The sequence below is a fragment of the Rhinoraja longicauda genome, chromosome 28 (assembly GCF_053455715.1).
Source record: "Rhinoraja longicauda isolate Sanriku21f chromosome 28, sRhiLon1.1, whole genome shotgun sequence".
In the NCBI taxonomy this organism is placed as follows: domain Eukaryota; kingdom Metazoa; phylum Chordata; class Chondrichthyes; order Rajiformes; family Arhynchobatidae; genus Rhinoraja; species Rhinoraja longicauda.
The window spans coordinates 31,240,999-31,257,800 of NC_135980.1; the positions used below are offsets into that span (position 1 = coordinate 31,240,999).

Consider the following 16,802-nt stretch of genomic DNA (forward strand, 5'->3'; position numbering starts at 1 on the left):
TTAAACTCTCCCAAAGCATTTCACATCGCTTTACTGAGAACTTTCACACCTACAGGGGGACGTGGAAAAAAAGGCATCATATACAAGTATATTCTGCAATATGTCCTAGATCAATGAAAGGGATGTTTTATATTCAATTTAATAGCGAGCCAGATTTAACATTCCTGATTTTACGTCAGCATGTAAGAGAGACAATGCATAATGCTCAATATGGGAAACTTAGAAAATAGTGATTTGGCAACAGGTACAAATCTGCCTCACAAATTGACGTTCTTAAATTTCAGATTCACCACCATTCATTCTGCTGCATATCATAGATACAAAACAAATTTCCAAAACAAGACTGTTTTCCCCATAACTCGCCCACAAATGTCTCTGAGCCCGTCCCTGCCATGCAATGTTATTATTAATTTTAATGAGAATTTCCCCACCCCACCCTTCCCCTTATGTTTGATGTTTAGTCTTTACATTTGTGCGATTCATAAATAAGCACAAATCAAACACAATTTTCAGTGGTGAAAAATTCCAAATATTTACAATGCTCCATTCTTCTCCCATTCAGTTATAAATGATTGATTCCTCATCACAAGACTAGGATCCTGAATTCTACATTAATTGACTTTTTTTTTTTACAAATGAAATAAACGAGAAAATTAAGCTTTTAAAATCTGTAAACAATTAACAAAGATTCTTGAAGTAGGGTCTCAAGCTCTGGAGTCTGAGCTGAAGGTCAGGAGAGAGTGGATTTAGCCTCTCATACGCAACAAGAAAGCTGCATGCATTAATTGTTATGATTACCTGGGAATCTTACTTCAACCTGAACCTTTCCCAATTACCCAGCGATGAATCAATCCCAATCAAGGTTTTGGCATTGAACAAGATTATTAACATTAGAATTACTCAGCAAATACCTACAGCATCTAAAATGAAAAATAAACAAATTAACAACCTGGGGTTAAAGCGGTTATCAGATTTTGGAGACTAGATGCGTTAACCTATCATTTTAACTGTTGCTAAATGTGACGTGTACTTTCAGCGTTTTCTACGCTCAGTGACTGTTGACAAGTACCTTTTGGTGCTTGGCACCACGTATGTGAGCAGCATAGGCGTCTGCCCCTGTACAGGACACGTCACACAATTCACACCGCAACTGGCCTTGAGCACCGCGTGGTCCACTGGTAGTCTGACTGCCACCCTTTAATGCTGCTTCTTTCTTCTTGTGCTTCTGGCCTTCCAAATGTTCCCTGTAAGTCTTGGGGGAGGGAAATGGAATTTGGTGGTTGGAGGGTGGGGGGGAGAGAAGGAGACATACATCAGAAAACACAAACCTCTTAACATTTTGAGGACTGTACTGTATTCACAGGAATTTAGACGGATGAGAGGGGATCTTATAGAAACGCATAAAATTATAAACATAGAAACATAGAAAATAGGTGCAGGAGTAGGCCATTCAGCCCTTCGAGCCTGCACCGCCATTCAATATGATCATGGCTGATCATTCAGCTCAGTAGCCTGTACCTGCCTTCTCTCCATACCCCCTGATCCCTTTAGCAAAAAGGGCCACATCTAACTCCCTCTTAAATATAGCCAATGAACTGGCCTCAACTACCTTCTGTGGCAGAGAATTCCACAGACTCACCACTCTCTGTGTGAAGAAATGTTTTCTCATCTCGGTCCTAAAAGACTTCCCCCTTATCCTTAAGCTGTGACCCCTGGTTCTGGACTCCCCCAACATCGGGAACAATCTTCCCGCATCTAGCCTCTCCAACCCCTTAAGAATTTTATATGTTTCTATAAGATCCCCCCCTCAGTCTTCTAAATTCCAGCGAGTACAAGCCCAGTCTATCTAGTCTTTCCTCATATGTAAGTCCCGCCATCCCAGGGATCAATCTGGTGAACCTTCTCTGTACTCCCTCTAAGGCAAGAACGTCTTTCCTCAGGTTAGGAGACCAAAACTGCACACAATACGCCAGGTGCGGTCTCACCAAGGCCCTGTACAACTGCAGCAGAACCTCCCTGCTCCTAAACTCAAATCCTCTTGCTATGAATGCCAACATACCATTTGCTTTCTTCACTGCCTGCTGCACCTGCATGCTTGCTTTCAATGACTGGTGCACCATGACACCCAGGTCACGTTGCATCTCCCCTTCTCCCAATCGGTCACCATTCAGGTAATACTCTGCTTTCCTGTTCTTGCCGCCAAAGTGGATAACCTCACATTTATCCACATTATATTGCATCTGCCATGCATTTGCCCACTCGCCTAATCTATCCAAGTCACTCTGCAGCCTCCTAGCATCCTCCTCGCAGCTAACACTGCCACCCAGCTTGGTGTCATCCGCAAACTTAGAGATGTTGCATTCAATTCCCTCGTCCAAATCATTAATATACACTGTAAATAACTGGGGTCCCAGCACTGAGCCTTGCGGTACCCCACTAGTTACTGCCTGCCATTCCGAAAAGGACCCGTTTATTCCTACTCTTTGCTTCCTGTCCGCCAACCAATTTTCTATCCACCTCAACACTGAACTCTCAATACCGTGTGCTTTAAGTTTGTACACCAATCTCCTATGTGGGACCTTGTTGAAGGCCTTCTGAAAGTCCAGATATAACACATCGACTGGTTCTCCCTTATCCACTCTACTAGTTACATCCTCGAAAAATTCTATAAGATTCGTCAGACATGATTTGCCTTTGGTAAATCCATGCTGACTTTGTCCGATGATTTCACCACTTTCCAAATGTAATGCTATCACATCTTTAATAACTGACTCTAGCATTTTCCCCACTACCGATGTTAGGCTAACTGGTCTATAATTCCCCGTTTTCTCTCTCCCTCCCTTTTTAAAAAGTGGGATTACATTAGCTACCCTCCAGTCCTCAGGAACTACTCCAGAATCTAAAGAATTTTGAAAAATGATCACTAATGCATCCACTATTTCTGAGGCTACTTCCTTAAGCACTCTGGGATGCAGCCTATCTGGCCCTGGGGATTTATCTGCCTTTAATCCATTTAATTTACCTAACACCACTTCCCGACTAACCTGGATTTCCCTCAGTTCCCCCATCTCTTTAGACCCCCGGTCCCCCGCTATTTCCGGCAGACGGTTTATGTCTTCCTTAGTGAAGACAGAACCAAAGTATTTGTTCAATTGGTCTGCCATCTCCTTGTTCCCTATGATCAATTCACCTGTTTCCGACTGCAAGGGACCTACATTTGCCTTAACTAATCTTTTTCTCTTGACATATCTATAAAAGCTTTTGCAGTCTGTTTTTACGTTCCTTGCCAGTTTTCCCTCATAATCTATTTTCCCTTTCCTAATTAAGCCCTTTGTCCTCCTCTGCTGGACTCTGAATTTCTCCCAGTCCTCTGGTATGCTACTTTTTCTGGCTAATCTGTATGCTTCATCTTTTGTTTTAATACTATCCTTGATTTCCCTTGTTAGCCACGGATGCACTACCTTTCCTGGTTTGTTCTTTTGCCAAACTGGGATGAACACTTGTTGTAGTTCATCCATGCGACCTTTAAATGCCTTCCATTGCATGTCCACCGTCAATCCTTTCAGCATCAATCGCCAGTCTATCTTGGACAATTCACGCCTCATACCCTCAAAGTTACCTTTCTTTAAGTTCAGAACACTTGTTTCTGTATCGACTTTGTCACTCTCCATCCTAATGAAGAACTCTACCATATTATGATCACTCTTGCCCAAGGGGCCTCGCACAACAAGACTGCTAACTAACCCTTCCTCATTACTCAATACCCAGTCTAGAATGGCCTGTTCTCTCGTTGGTTCCTCGACATGTTGGTTTAGAAAACCATCTCTCAAACATTCCAAGAAATCCTCTTCCTCAGCACCCCTGCCAGTTTGGTTCACCCAATCTATATGTAGATTGAAGTCACCCATTATAACTGCTGCGCCTTTAGTGCATGCATTTCTAATTTCCTGCTTGATGCCATCCCCAACCTCCCTACTGCTGTTAGGTGGCCTGTACACAACTCCCACTAGCGTTTTCTGCCCCTTAGTGTTTCGTAGCTCTACCCATATTGATTCCACTTCCTCCAAGCTAATGTCCTTCCTTTCCACTGCTTTAATCTCCTCTCTAACCAGTAACGCTACCCCACCTCCTTTTCCTTTCTGTCTATCCCGCCTGAATATAGAATATCCCTGGATGTTGAGCTCCCAGCCTTGGTCACCCTGGAGCCATGTCTCCGTAATCCCAACTATATCATAATCATTAATAACTATCTCCACATTTAATTCATCCACCTTATTACGTATACTCCTTGCATTGAGACACAAAGCCTTCAGGCTTGTTTTTACAACTCTCTTACTCCTTGTACGATTATGTTGAAAAGTGGCCCTTTTTGATTTTTGCCCTGGATTTGTCTGCCAGCCACTTTTACTTTTCACCTTGCTACCTGTTGCTTCTACCCTCATTTTACACCCCTCTGTCTCTCTGCTCCAGCTCCCATCCCCCTGCCACATTAGTTTAAAGGGACTGGACAGGCCAGATGCAGGAAAAATGTTGCCAATGTCGGGGGAGTCCAGAACCAGGCGCCACACAGTCTAAGAATAAAGGGGAGGCCATTTAAAACTGAGGTGAGAAAAAACTTTTTCCACCCAGAGTTGTGAATTTGTAGAATTCTCTGCCACAGAAGGCAGTGGAGGCCAATTCCCTGGATGAATTTAAAAGAGTTAGATAGAACTCTAGGGGCTAGCGGAATCAAAGGATATGGGGGGAAGGTAGGCACGGGTTACTGATTGTGGATGATCAGCCATGATCACAATGAATGGCGGTGCTGGCTCGAAGGGCCAAATGGCCTCCATCTGTACCTATTTTCTATAAAGAGACATGAATGATAGGTTCAGATGAGTGAGCAGCAATAAGGCAAATAGTGAACAAAGTTGAAAAGCATGAAGTTACCCATTTTGGTAGATCATTAGATCATAGCGATAGAATTAGGCCATTCGGCCCATCAAGTCTACTCCGCCATTCAATCATGGCTGATCTATCTCTCCCTCCTAACCCCATTCTCCTGCCTTCTCCCCATAACCTCTGACACCCGTACTAATCAAGATAAAACAAAATGCCGAGTACTTCTCAAATAGCTAGAGATTGAAACATTAATGATCAAATATACCTTGGCATTCCTTTACACAAGTCAATGAAAGCTAACTAACACAGAGATGTTGCAGGCAAATAGTACATTGGCCCTTATTGTGAGATGATTTTGAGTACAATAGTAAATAGGTGTGAAGCTTTTTAAATGGATAAATTGGGTTAGCAAGATACAAGAATCATTTTGAATAAAGAGTTCAATTAAAAAGACAGATGCTCAAATGTTTTGAAGACAGACTAAGGTTAGTGTTGCTTGTAGGACCTAAACTAATTGCATGGATTTAGAGAGAGGAATCGTTCTTTCCTAAAATAAATATCTAGATAGTAACAAGGTTCCTTCCAAAGCAATTACCTGTGGACCAGCACAGCTAATTTTACAGACATCACAATAATGCAGCTGTGGTTGTTTCGGTGGTGGTTTTGGTTTTTGCTGTTTGTTCTGGAAGGCAGGTTTTTTGATGAAAGTGCTTCCTGTGTTGGCGCTGCTCGTCCCAGTTCCAGTGGTTGTCCAGGTGGTGGCGGGGGGCTTCTGTGGTTGTTGATAATACGATGTAACGGCAGGGTAGACAGCAGCTTCATAACCAGAGTAACTTGATCCTAAGAGAGAGGGTGAAGGTGACTTTCAACCACTTCACAGTATGAATATTGCCAATTATGGTTTAATTAGCAACGTCCAAAGTGGTAAGAGTGTCACTGGTTAAATACCTCAACCTTGCGATTATTAGTTTAGTGTTAATTTCCCAACAAAAGAACACTTCCTGATGTCGTTCTGCTTTGCATTAGGGAACGCAAACCTGGAAAACCTATCACATGTCAGTAACAACTGGTGATAAGCAACTCTGCATTCATGAAACATCAGCTTGGTCAACACAGAAAGTGTTGGGATATGGTGTATAATTACATAGGAGCTGTAAAATTATCAGGACACAGGCAGGAATGCATCAAAATAATATACATTGCATAGGAACTCTAGAAAGAAATCTACACAAAAGGGGCATAATGATTTTGCTCAAGAGTCCTAAAGGCATAGATTAGTGCCATCCCAAAACGATAATCGATGAATTCAAGTAGGAGGTTTACTTACCTGAATAGCTAACAGGTGTAGTGTTGTACGAGGGTGTCTGTGTGTAAGATACAGCCGCGGTGGCCACTGCTGCAGTGGGCTGCACGGTGGGTTGCACAGTTGTCACCACGGGATACACTGTGTAGCTCGTTGTGACTGGGATTGCAGCAGGTGCTGGCTTTATTGCAGTAACTTGCCTCGACTGTTGCGTTTGTGTGTACGGTGTTGTGGTCTGGCTGAAACTGGTTTTTGGAGCTACTGAAAGACAAAAATAAAAAAGAGGAAAACATTGACTGGTTGACATAACTTGATTACGCAAACACGGCGGTTTTAATTTCAGGTTTGACTAGAATGCACTCAAATGCATTTGTGCCACTCTTGGCACAAACATGAATATTAAGCATGTCTGATTATCACCAAAATATGAACTGGTATATGTAAATATTGTTCTTGTCCTTGCGTAAGGATACTCATTTTCATTGGTATATACATGAGCTCACTGTTCCTTGCCCCTCTTTCTCACAAAAAGTTTAGTGCATTAGGCCAAATGCTTTAACAGCTAATTGGCATGTCTACAGAGAAATGCCAGTTCACAGCAGTGTGTTCCAGTGTGCGGATAGATGGTGTGTCAGCATGATCTCACTGGCATGACTTAGTTAATGAACTGAGATCACCATCATCTGTCAGAATGCTGGAGTAACTCAGCGGGTCAGGCAGCATCTTTGGAGAAAAGGAATAGGAGACTTTTTGGGCTGAGACCCTTCTTCAGACACCTTCTTCTCTCTCTTACTCTGTCAGAATGTATGTATTAAAACCAACTATATCTAAATGATGAGCAACTAGATAGGGCAGTCGGATAGCACGCAACAACATTTTTTTATTACTGCACCACACGTGACATTAAATTAAACTGTTGAAAGAAACTGTCGCGTATTTAAACATCTAAAGTAGTAGATCCAAAGTTGCAAACAATTTTTATTATGTTGCGCTTTTTAAGTCACACGATGTACTGGAACTTAAGGAGAGGGACATAATACCACTTATTAATATTACTATGTTGCCTTTAGAAAAAGTGTGAAATCCAATTGTTATTTAGAATTATGAGGTTATTTTTATTTATATTTTGCGTTTGATCTTCCCACGGAACATTGTCTCTTCAGATTTTTTGGGTGGAAAATTAGTCATGATTTAAAAAATATTATGTTCAGAAAATTTAAGATTGATATGCAATAACTGTAAATGTTGGAGCAATTCTCGATGATTTAAATAAAAAAGTCAACTATATATGCAAATATTATATTATTGTATGTCTTTGTAAAATAATATATTTAAGTAATATCAAATATGATTTTAATATTATGTATCAGAACACACATTTGCTTGAACTAATAATGCAACAATTTTTTTTAAATGCCAAAACAAATTATTCCAGCAGCTAAGGAATTCCAACTTGTATAGGCTACCATTTGTATGCCCACGTTACCCTGCTCTCTGAAGTATTATGTAGCCAAGGCTCGCTGGCACGACCACTGGTTATCCTCATCAATGGTCAAAAGGAGTCTGATCAGAAGCGAGGTGTTTTGACTACCTTCTTAATTTTGGAGAACCAAGGCCAATTCAGATTCCCCATCACCTTCTCCTGCAGAGGAGGTGGGTCGTGCAGTGGGATGCAGAAGACCAGGAGGGGGGAAGCCGCCAGGTTGATCCCTGCCCGTCCGCCAAAGACCAGGGACCGAGAGAAAGGAGCCAGTAATGACAGACACGAGGAACAAGGCTAGTAGAAGAGATAATCAGGTTCGTGCGTTCCGCATCCTCAAGGCTGACTGGGTGCGACCAGTCGCCTACACACGTGGACGGGCGAGGAGAGGGACGTTGGTTCACTGGACCATCTATAGACAATAGGTGCAGGAGGCCATTCGGCCCTCTTGAGCTAGCACCGCCATTCAATGTGATCACGGCTGATCATTCTCAATCAGTACCCCGTTCCTGCCTTCTCCCCATACCCCCTTACTCCGATCCTTAAGAGCTCTATCCAGCTCTCTCTTGAATGCATTCAGAGAATTGGCCTCCACTGCCTTCTGAGGCAGAGAATTCCACAGATTCACAACTCTCTGACTGAAAAAGTTTTTCCTCATCTCAGTTCTAAATGGCCTACCCCTTATTCTTAAACTGTGGTCCCTTGTTCTGGACTCCCCCAACATTGGGAACATGTTTCCTGCCTCTAACGTGTCCAACCCCTTAATAATCTTATACGTTTCGATAAGATCCCCTCTCATCTAGATGAAGACGAGGGCTGAGGCCCCTGGATCGCGCCCCAGTCCACAAGATCAAGAGCATGGAATGGACTGGACTGTGGAATGCCAGCAACTGGCCTGTGGAATGGCACCAACTGACCTGTGGAATGGCACCAAAACCTGGCACCTCTTGCATGCAGTCTCAGGAGATTATTTCTGTACACTTTGTTAATCGGGAATTGTGCTTGGGCATGGCAATACTTTAATTAACAGAATGCAAAAAAAAAAAAAGTGTTCCACTGCGGGCTTGGACGTGATAGGAGAGCAACACTGACCATTGAAATCATGCAGCTCAACAAAGGCCAACATGCAACATGAAGCCTTTTCAAGCTATTAGGCTCAGGCTCACCTAGCTAGGTCGTCAGGAAGCCAAGTTCTGAATTTTAGTTAATGCTCACTGTAACACTAAATGTAGGAAACAAGCCACTTACTTGTCTGATAGTAAGAATCAGTGGCGGTGTGCTGGGGTTGAGCAGCAGCGGAGACAGGTTGCTGATAATATTGTTTATCGTAGGTCGGTGCAGTTGCTGTGGAGCGTGCGTAACTGTAACTGTCCTACATTACAGACAAGGGAAATACATTAATGACCACAACACAACACCTGCACGGTACCACACATTAAACTATCCTCCACCGAAAAGAATCCTACGTGTATTCCAGGAGGTGTTGACATTTTGCAAAGGCCTTTCACACTCTGCACTAAACTCTGAGCATCTGGCATGTGCACCACATGCGTGCAGTCACCCATTGAAGGTGCGTTATGCCATGGCCATCACATAGGAAGGATGACATCTCACACCTTTTTATCATCAGGGAGAGGGTGGGCTATTTCCTCACTCAACTATTTTAATTAACCATTTGAACGGGGTGCATATTCCTTTTTGCAGTGCAAGTGTGCACAATTCATGAACCAGACCAACATGGTTCAAGTGTTAGTAAGAAAGTGTAATAGAATGGTCTGTGTAAAAATCAAATTATTTATTTGAACTGTGGGTGATGGATTGGAGATCTGGAGATTTGAAAATAAATAATCCAGTGAATTTAAACATCTTAGTCTAACAAACACAGTGAGCAGAAGGGGGTTTTGATCTGAATTACTGAATTAACAATAGCAGACATGACAAGCAAAGTATTGGCTTGGATTAAGAACCTCACATACCACTGAGGATTGAGGCAAGTGTGAGATTTCTTATAGAGCATATGAATTTGATAAGTAGATATGGCTAGACAATACTGACCAGCTATTAACTGTTTACAAGCCCACTGTGATGTAAAAATGCAGAGTAGTCTACGGCCGCAAAAATAACACGTCAAAGTTATCAAAAATTTGGCCAAGTACAGTTGTAAATTTGGCCAAGTACCTGTCAGGTGAAACTGTCATACCATTCGTGACCTGGACCAGCACCATCAGCTTTGTTGCTGATTACTTAGATGGTCAAGGTCACCACTGGTATTATAAAAGCACAATCATACAGAAGCCAGCTGTGTGCCTTTTGTCCATTTTATAAGCATATATTTCTCTTAAAATAAAGACAGGAGTTTTGCAAATGAACAAAATCCAATTCTTAAACTTTATTTGCTTTACACTAATTTTTAAAAACTGCATTAAAAAGGAGATACGCAATGTTCTGAGCTGACAGTTTAGCGGCTATCTACCTTACATACAAAGTTAATTAAGCTTTCTCCACAAGCACCTTAGGTGAACCATAGATCAAGTCTGTCATCCACCCCCACTCTGTCTTGTCCGAATTTCCTCCTTGTGCGTAGTACTGCTGCAGAAAGAAACTTTGTGATTCATCGTGGCAAGATCAATGCCCAAATATATATAGATATAAACACACAAACTAAGATTCAGTAAAGATCTTGATGTGGGTTAAAAGATTTTCCTTTAGTGCCTTTAATACAATTCTTCGCTGGCTACACTTGTGTAAACAAAACATCTATTTTGATAAAAATCTAAAATTGCACAATTAAGCAAAATGCAAACTTGCTTAGACTAATTAATCTGATTTCACTTTATAAGGCAGAAGACAATTTTCAAATACTTGATTGTTTAGATTGGGGTGTTGGTGAATGGATGGATGGTGGTTGGGATAGATTGGAATTTAGATTTTTTGTAGATTTAGAGATACAGCGCAGAAACAGGCCCTTCAGCCCACCGGGTCCGCGCCGCCCAGCGATCCCCGCACACTAACACTATCCTATACCCACTAGGGACAATTTTTTTAAACATTTGCCCAGCCAATTAACCTACAAACCTGTACGTCTTTGGAGTGTGGGAGGAAACCAAAGATTTCGGAGAAAACCCACGCAGGTCACGGGGAGAACGTACAAACTCCGTACAGACGGCGCCCGTAGTCAGGATTGAACCTGAGTCTCCGGCGCTGCATTCACTGTAAGGCAGCAACTCTACCGCTGCGCCACCGTTTGATAGTTTAAATGTTATTTTTGAACAAATAAAAAATTTAGCAGAGTTTGCAATCCTTATGTGGTTGAAACATGAAGATAAATTATTTTCTGTCATAGGTCTACACTATTGGACATTAGATGAGTGTCTGATAGTCCATGTAACACTCATTCAATGATAAGAAAAGCAGATGATAGTACATGCCGTGTTACATCTGGCAACATTGAAGAAATATTGTGACATTCATAATAAATATATTACATTTATTAGCAGAGAATAGGTTTAATCTACCACCACTTTTCATAATAAGCATCCAGATATACAACTCTAACATTAGCATTGTAGATGGTCGCTAGTCAAAGTGATCACTGCAGCTGCTATAGTCATGCTGGGATACTAATACACTGTTGTCATGATGCTGTTAAGATATTGCTTGCTTCCCAGATAAGTAACCACATCTATAAGGTGAACCATTTGGAGCCTCGCCCACGGTCTGTCTCGTCCGTTTCTTCTTTTTTGTTTTTAGTCTGTTGTTAAATGTATGTTTTAGTGTATCTTTAGTTTTGTATTATGTGGGGCGTGGGGGGGGGGGGGGGAGGAGGAAATTAGTTTTATCTCTTTCCTCGCAGGGGATGCGACTTTTCCATATCGCATCTCCGTCCGCACTGCGGCCTAACATGGCGGAGCTGGCGGTCCCTTTGCTAGAGATCGACTTTGGGAGCTCCAACCACGGGAGCCTGCGGACTTAACATCACGGAGCTGGCAGTCCCTTGGTTAGGTAATGGCATACCTTGAGGAGAAATTGAGGAGAAATTAGGGATCGACTTCGGGAGCTCCAAGCTGCAGGAGCTTCGACCGCCCCGTTGCGGGAACTTTGATCACCGGCTGCAGGAGCTTCAATGGTTCGACTGCCCCGACCACGGGAGAAAAGGAGGGAAGTTTTTTTGTTTGTTTTTTTTGTTTTTATGGTATGACTATATGGCAAATCAAATTCCTTGTATGTTTTTACATACTTGGCTAATAAATTAATTACAATACAATATTCAAACAAGGTCCGTTTTGGTTAGTCATGTTGAGGTATTCTCGTGTTGGAATAAAATTGTTCAGAGATTAAGTAGTCATCAGCAACATTGTGCTCTTCTCAATGTGTCAGATCAGAGTCTTGATGAGGACCGTACAAGTTGACAGTGTGATATTTATCCCCTTTGTCCACAAGTCATTCTGTAGCATCAATAGGATCGGCAAACAGATGTTGAACTAGAAAATATTAATACTACATGAACACATTTCACATAGAAGCCTGAACTCTCAAGCTACCAAAATGTTGAACAATTTTAGCGGTAGTTTACATCCAATTAGTTTGATCTATCAATAAGTAAAAAGAAACAAGAACAACATACTTATTTTCCAGAGACCACTGTTAATGTTGGTCTTAATGTGTGCACAAGCTAAGAACAGCCACCCTAGTTAAAAATTATGAATCCATCAACTGACATAACTAAAAAACATACACCCCAAATAATGTTAAAAGCATGTACAATGAATACCAGTCCCCAGGGTGCAAGGCTCAGGCATAAACGCTCACCCCAGGCTTCCCATCACGTCAAAGTATCATTGTGCAGCATAGCATCTGATTCTTGATTCACCTTTCTCAACTAAAAGCTCAACACTCATCATACAGGCACACACTACAATGCTGCTTGCAAACGACAACAGCTGTAGAAGCAGGAGGAGGAGGAAGTTAAAACTTTTTTTTTCTGGAGCAAGAATACTGGAGTCAGAATTTACCACCTTTGCTTATTAATTGTTGCATAAGATATTGCAAGCTTCTTCAAATTGGAATTTCTTTAAAACCACACATTTGAATAGTTTTCTTCTATTTTTTGCAAATGAATTCCCACAAATTCAGTCACCAACATTCTAACTCTTAAGATGTAGGTAGGGACCACAAAGATGTTTGCAAACAATTTTTGCAAAACAGAAAAGAAAAGAGACAATCTGATCAGCTTGATTTTCTACTCTTCCAAAGCAAATGGCTTTCAGACTAGATGTACTTTCAATTGTTTTTCTTTCCACAACATTTCCACTTGGTGCATTTTGAGTTTTGACCAATCTAAGTCTCTAATAACATTTGCACTCCATAATGCACTTGCCTTAGTTTCTTGCAAATTTTAGAAACATACTGTGGGTCAAGAAGGTATCGCAAAATGCTGGAGTAACTCAGCAGGTCAGGCAGCATCTAGGAGAGAAGGAATGGGTGACGTTTTGGGTCGAGACCTTTCTTCAGACTGTCAAGATGTTAATTGAATGTTACATATATTAAACACAAGACCACTATCCAAATTTTGAATCTGAATTGCACCATTTCCTGGTAATGAAATTGAAAAATGTGCCACTCCCATGCTATTTGAGAAAGCCACTGTAATTTATATTATTATGCTTTGAAAATCAGAAAGAAGATGTTAGCTCTTCGGAACATTTAGCTTTTGGTGTTGAGCTATTAGTTAAATTTGATTAACTTAATCTGGCTCCATATGGCTTCAACAATTTTGGATCAGCTCTTCATTCCCTTAATTTTTTGGACAAAATAGTTCATGAAGTTCCTATATGTAGACACAAAAAGCTGAAGAAGGGTCTCGACCCAAAACGTCACCCAATCCTTCTCTCCAGAGATGCTGCCTGATCCGCTGAGTTACTCCAGCTTTTTGTGTCTACCTTCGATTTAAACCAGCATCTGCAGTTTTTTTCCCTACACTGAAATTCCTATACTTCACCTGGAATCAACAGTGGCTAAGGAGGGAAATTAGGGATGGCATCAGATCCAAGGAACAGACATGAAGTGTCCCAATAAAAGTAGCGTTTGGCTGGGAATAACTTTGAACTCGGCAAAAAGAGGACCAAGGAATAAATTACAAAGAGGAAAATACACAACAGCAAGCTGGTAAGCTTCATTAATAATTGACTGAAAAAGCTTTTATGAATATGTGAAGGGAAAAGGATTAGAGAAGACATCTGTGGATTCTTTACTGTCAGATCAGGGAATTTATAAAGGGGAACAAAGAAATGGCAGGTCATTTCAGCAAATATTTAACAAAGAACACAAATAACCTAAGACCCGGTGAGAAGGAAGAACTGATTGAAATCAATATTAAGAAATTTGGGATTGGAAATTTAAGGGATTAAAGACCAAAAGATTAATAGGACCTAATAGACAGCATTCCAATAAGTAGCCCTAAAAATAGTGAATGCCTTGGTACCATTTTTCAACATTTCCTAGATCAGTTCTTTTGTATTGGAGAGTAACTAAATTAACCTCACTGTTTAAAAGAATGAGAAAGAAAACAGAAATTGCAGACTGGTTAGCCAGACATTTGTGGGAAAAATGTTAGCATTCATTACTAAAGATGTGATAGCAGAGTATTTGGAAATCAATAACATAACCGGTTATAGTCATTCATGAGAGAGAAATCATGCCAGACAAATCTACAATTTTGTTGAGAATGTACCTAACAGAGTTAATGGGACACAACCTGAAAGCTTTCAATAAGATTACAATTAGGTGATTAGTGTGCAAAGTTAAAGCAATGGGTTTGGGGGATAATGCACTAACATGGACAGAGAACTGTATGCAGTTGAGAAACAGAGGTCCTTTTCTGAGTGGCAGGCAGTGACTAGTGTGGTAATGTAGGGTGCAGTGTTAGGACTCCACAATGATGGTTCAAACAAGAAAACTATTACCTCCACATCTGTGAATGATAAAGCTCGATGGCAGTTTGAGCAGTGAGGAGGATACAGAGGTTCAAGTGCAATTTGGACAGGTTGAGTCAACGGACAAATGCATGGCAAATGCAATATAAATGGAAAATGAGGGATAATCCACTTTGGCGGCAAAAACAGGAAGGCCATGTACTATCTGAGTGGCCAGAGATTAGGAAAAGATGAAGTGCCACAGGCTTTGGGTGTTTTTGTACACCTGTTGAAAGTAAACATGCAGGTACATACATCTGTAATATGTATTACAGACTTACCCGTAGTAACCATTCAAACAGAGCAGATTGCTTTCCAAAACAAAGAAAGAGTACTTAATCTAACAATGCATTGAGACAGTATTTTTTGCATGGGAAGAAATTAATTCAATTTTACAATAAAGCATGTTGGCCAATTACTTCCTACAAATATCAAAACTAATATAGGCAGGGCATCAGTTACACTACCTATGCATGCCATTCCCTCCTGTCAGCTGCAAGACATTTCATTAAGACAATTCCACAGGTTTCCAATCAGTTCCGGCTGTGTAACCTTCCAGTCACTAGTTCTGGATTACCACAATTTTTGTTGGAACCGGCATTTTATTCAAAAGATTGAAATTACTTTTACTATCATTACATTCTTCACCAAGTTAAAGAAAAAACCGTACCAGCTTTGAGTAGAGCCAAACACTGCTTTACTGTAGAATTAAAAGGTTATTTAAAATGGAGCAAACAAGTTTTCTATTTGTACAGAAGGAAGCAACGCACACCAATTGGACATTCCAGATTAGCCTCTGGTTATCACACGTATCAATTCTGGTATTGCCAAAACTAGAATCAGAAACTATACGAATGCAAGAAATAAAATCTACATGAGGTGACAAACTTTTATTTTTTAATTGCTCTTTACAACGAATAAAATATAGCAACAAATATATTTTGACACCAAACTCTTCACAAAAACTTAGTTAAGGCATTGCACATTTGCCATTTCTGGGGCATAAGTATGAACATTGCAGATTTCAGTTCTTTACGTAATTTGAGACAATGCAGATCTCAAAAATTGGTCTGAGGAAACAATTCATAAATGAGATTTGCAAAACTGACAGAACAGAAGGGATCTATAAGAGTGATCCATCCAGGCCCTATCACACTCCATCATTCAGTTAGATCACAGCTAATCTGCAACTCCATGGAGCGATCTTCATTCCACAGTCCCCTCCCCTGATAAATGCTTGTTGTTCAGTTTTGAAATTTCTAATTGACAGAGATTTGTAGAAATAATTCCAGATTTCAAATAATCTTTTCAGGTCAAATTGCTTTCCAATTTTATTCATGAATGGTTGGTCTCTGCTTCAAATGATAAGCTTTTAATTGAAATCGCAACGCCTCCTTCAGATGTAATATTATATCACCTCAAACCTTTACATCTCCACCCCCCCCCCCCCCCCCCCAGCATGTAACCATTATTTAAATTAGCAGAAATATCCATATAACAGTAACCCCCAAAACACAGCAATTTGTTTCATAATTTCCCTTCGACAGTGGACGATTCCAAAGTTTGCGTTTACCTGTACAGTACTGACAAGGTATGCAGCCATTTCAGTGGGTACCAAAATGCAATAGCTTTATTTCAATTAGAAAACCTCACAATAATGTTAGCAAGTCTCATGCCATGACCAAATTCTTGCAAGTGGTCCAATCAAAATGACTGCATTGGGTGGGGCACAGGCAAAATAGTTTAGCATTTCCCATTACAGAGCAGAAAGCATTATAACAGAATATGATTGAAGAACCTACCTCCAAAACACAGGACCCCCCTCAGGGTGCCCTGCAGGTAAACTGCTGACTTTACTCTGGAGCAGGAAATGCTATATTGGTTACCTGGTAGTTTTGTGTTGTAGCCGGTGTTTGTTGTGGTGCAGCTTCCGGTTGCCTCTGTCCATAGCTGTAGTCTGCCACAGAATGTGCTGTTGGATAGCTTCCATATGCTGCCGAGGTCACTGGTCTTACTGCTTGTGTGGCAGGCACAGGAGCATAAGCTGCAGTGACTGCATGGGCCGTTGGTGGGGCTTGCTGTACGGTGTAAGTGGCCGGCGTGGATGGATGGGAATATGCAATGCCAGTGGCAGGCTGAGCACTAATGAAAACAAAGTCAGAAGAAA

General features: G+C 41.0%; 1 protein-coding gene across 3 annotated transcripts in view; it reads right to left on the reverse strand.

Moving 5' to 3' along the window:
- Positions 1 to 16,802, reverse strand: part of LOC144607338 (zinc finger RNA-binding protein-like) — a 60,478-nt gene that overhangs the window by 25,946 nt on the left and 17,730 nt on the right. Inside the window, exons 3-8 of one of the 3 annotated variants that reach the window (XM_078424091.1) lie at positions 16,522 to 16,777; positions 10,176 to 10,250; positions 8,913 to 9,036; positions 6,209 to 6,445; positions 5,477 to 5,721; positions 1,070 to 1,252 (exon numbers count right to left, since the gene is read on the reverse strand). In XM_078424091.1, the coding sequence (XP_078280217.1) occupies positions 1,070 to 1,252; positions 5,477 to 5,721; positions 6,209 to 6,445; positions 8,913 to 9,036; positions 10,176 to 10,250; positions 16,522 to 16,777 (1,120 nt within the window). Of the gene's footprint in view, positions 1 to 1,069; positions 1,253 to 5,476; positions 5,722 to 6,208; positions 6,446 to 8,912; positions 9,037 to 10,175; positions 10,254 to 16,521; positions 16,778 to 16,802 lie in introns of all 3 variants that reach the window. The other 2 variants (XM_078424089.1, XM_078424092.1) reach the window with 2 other exon arrangements.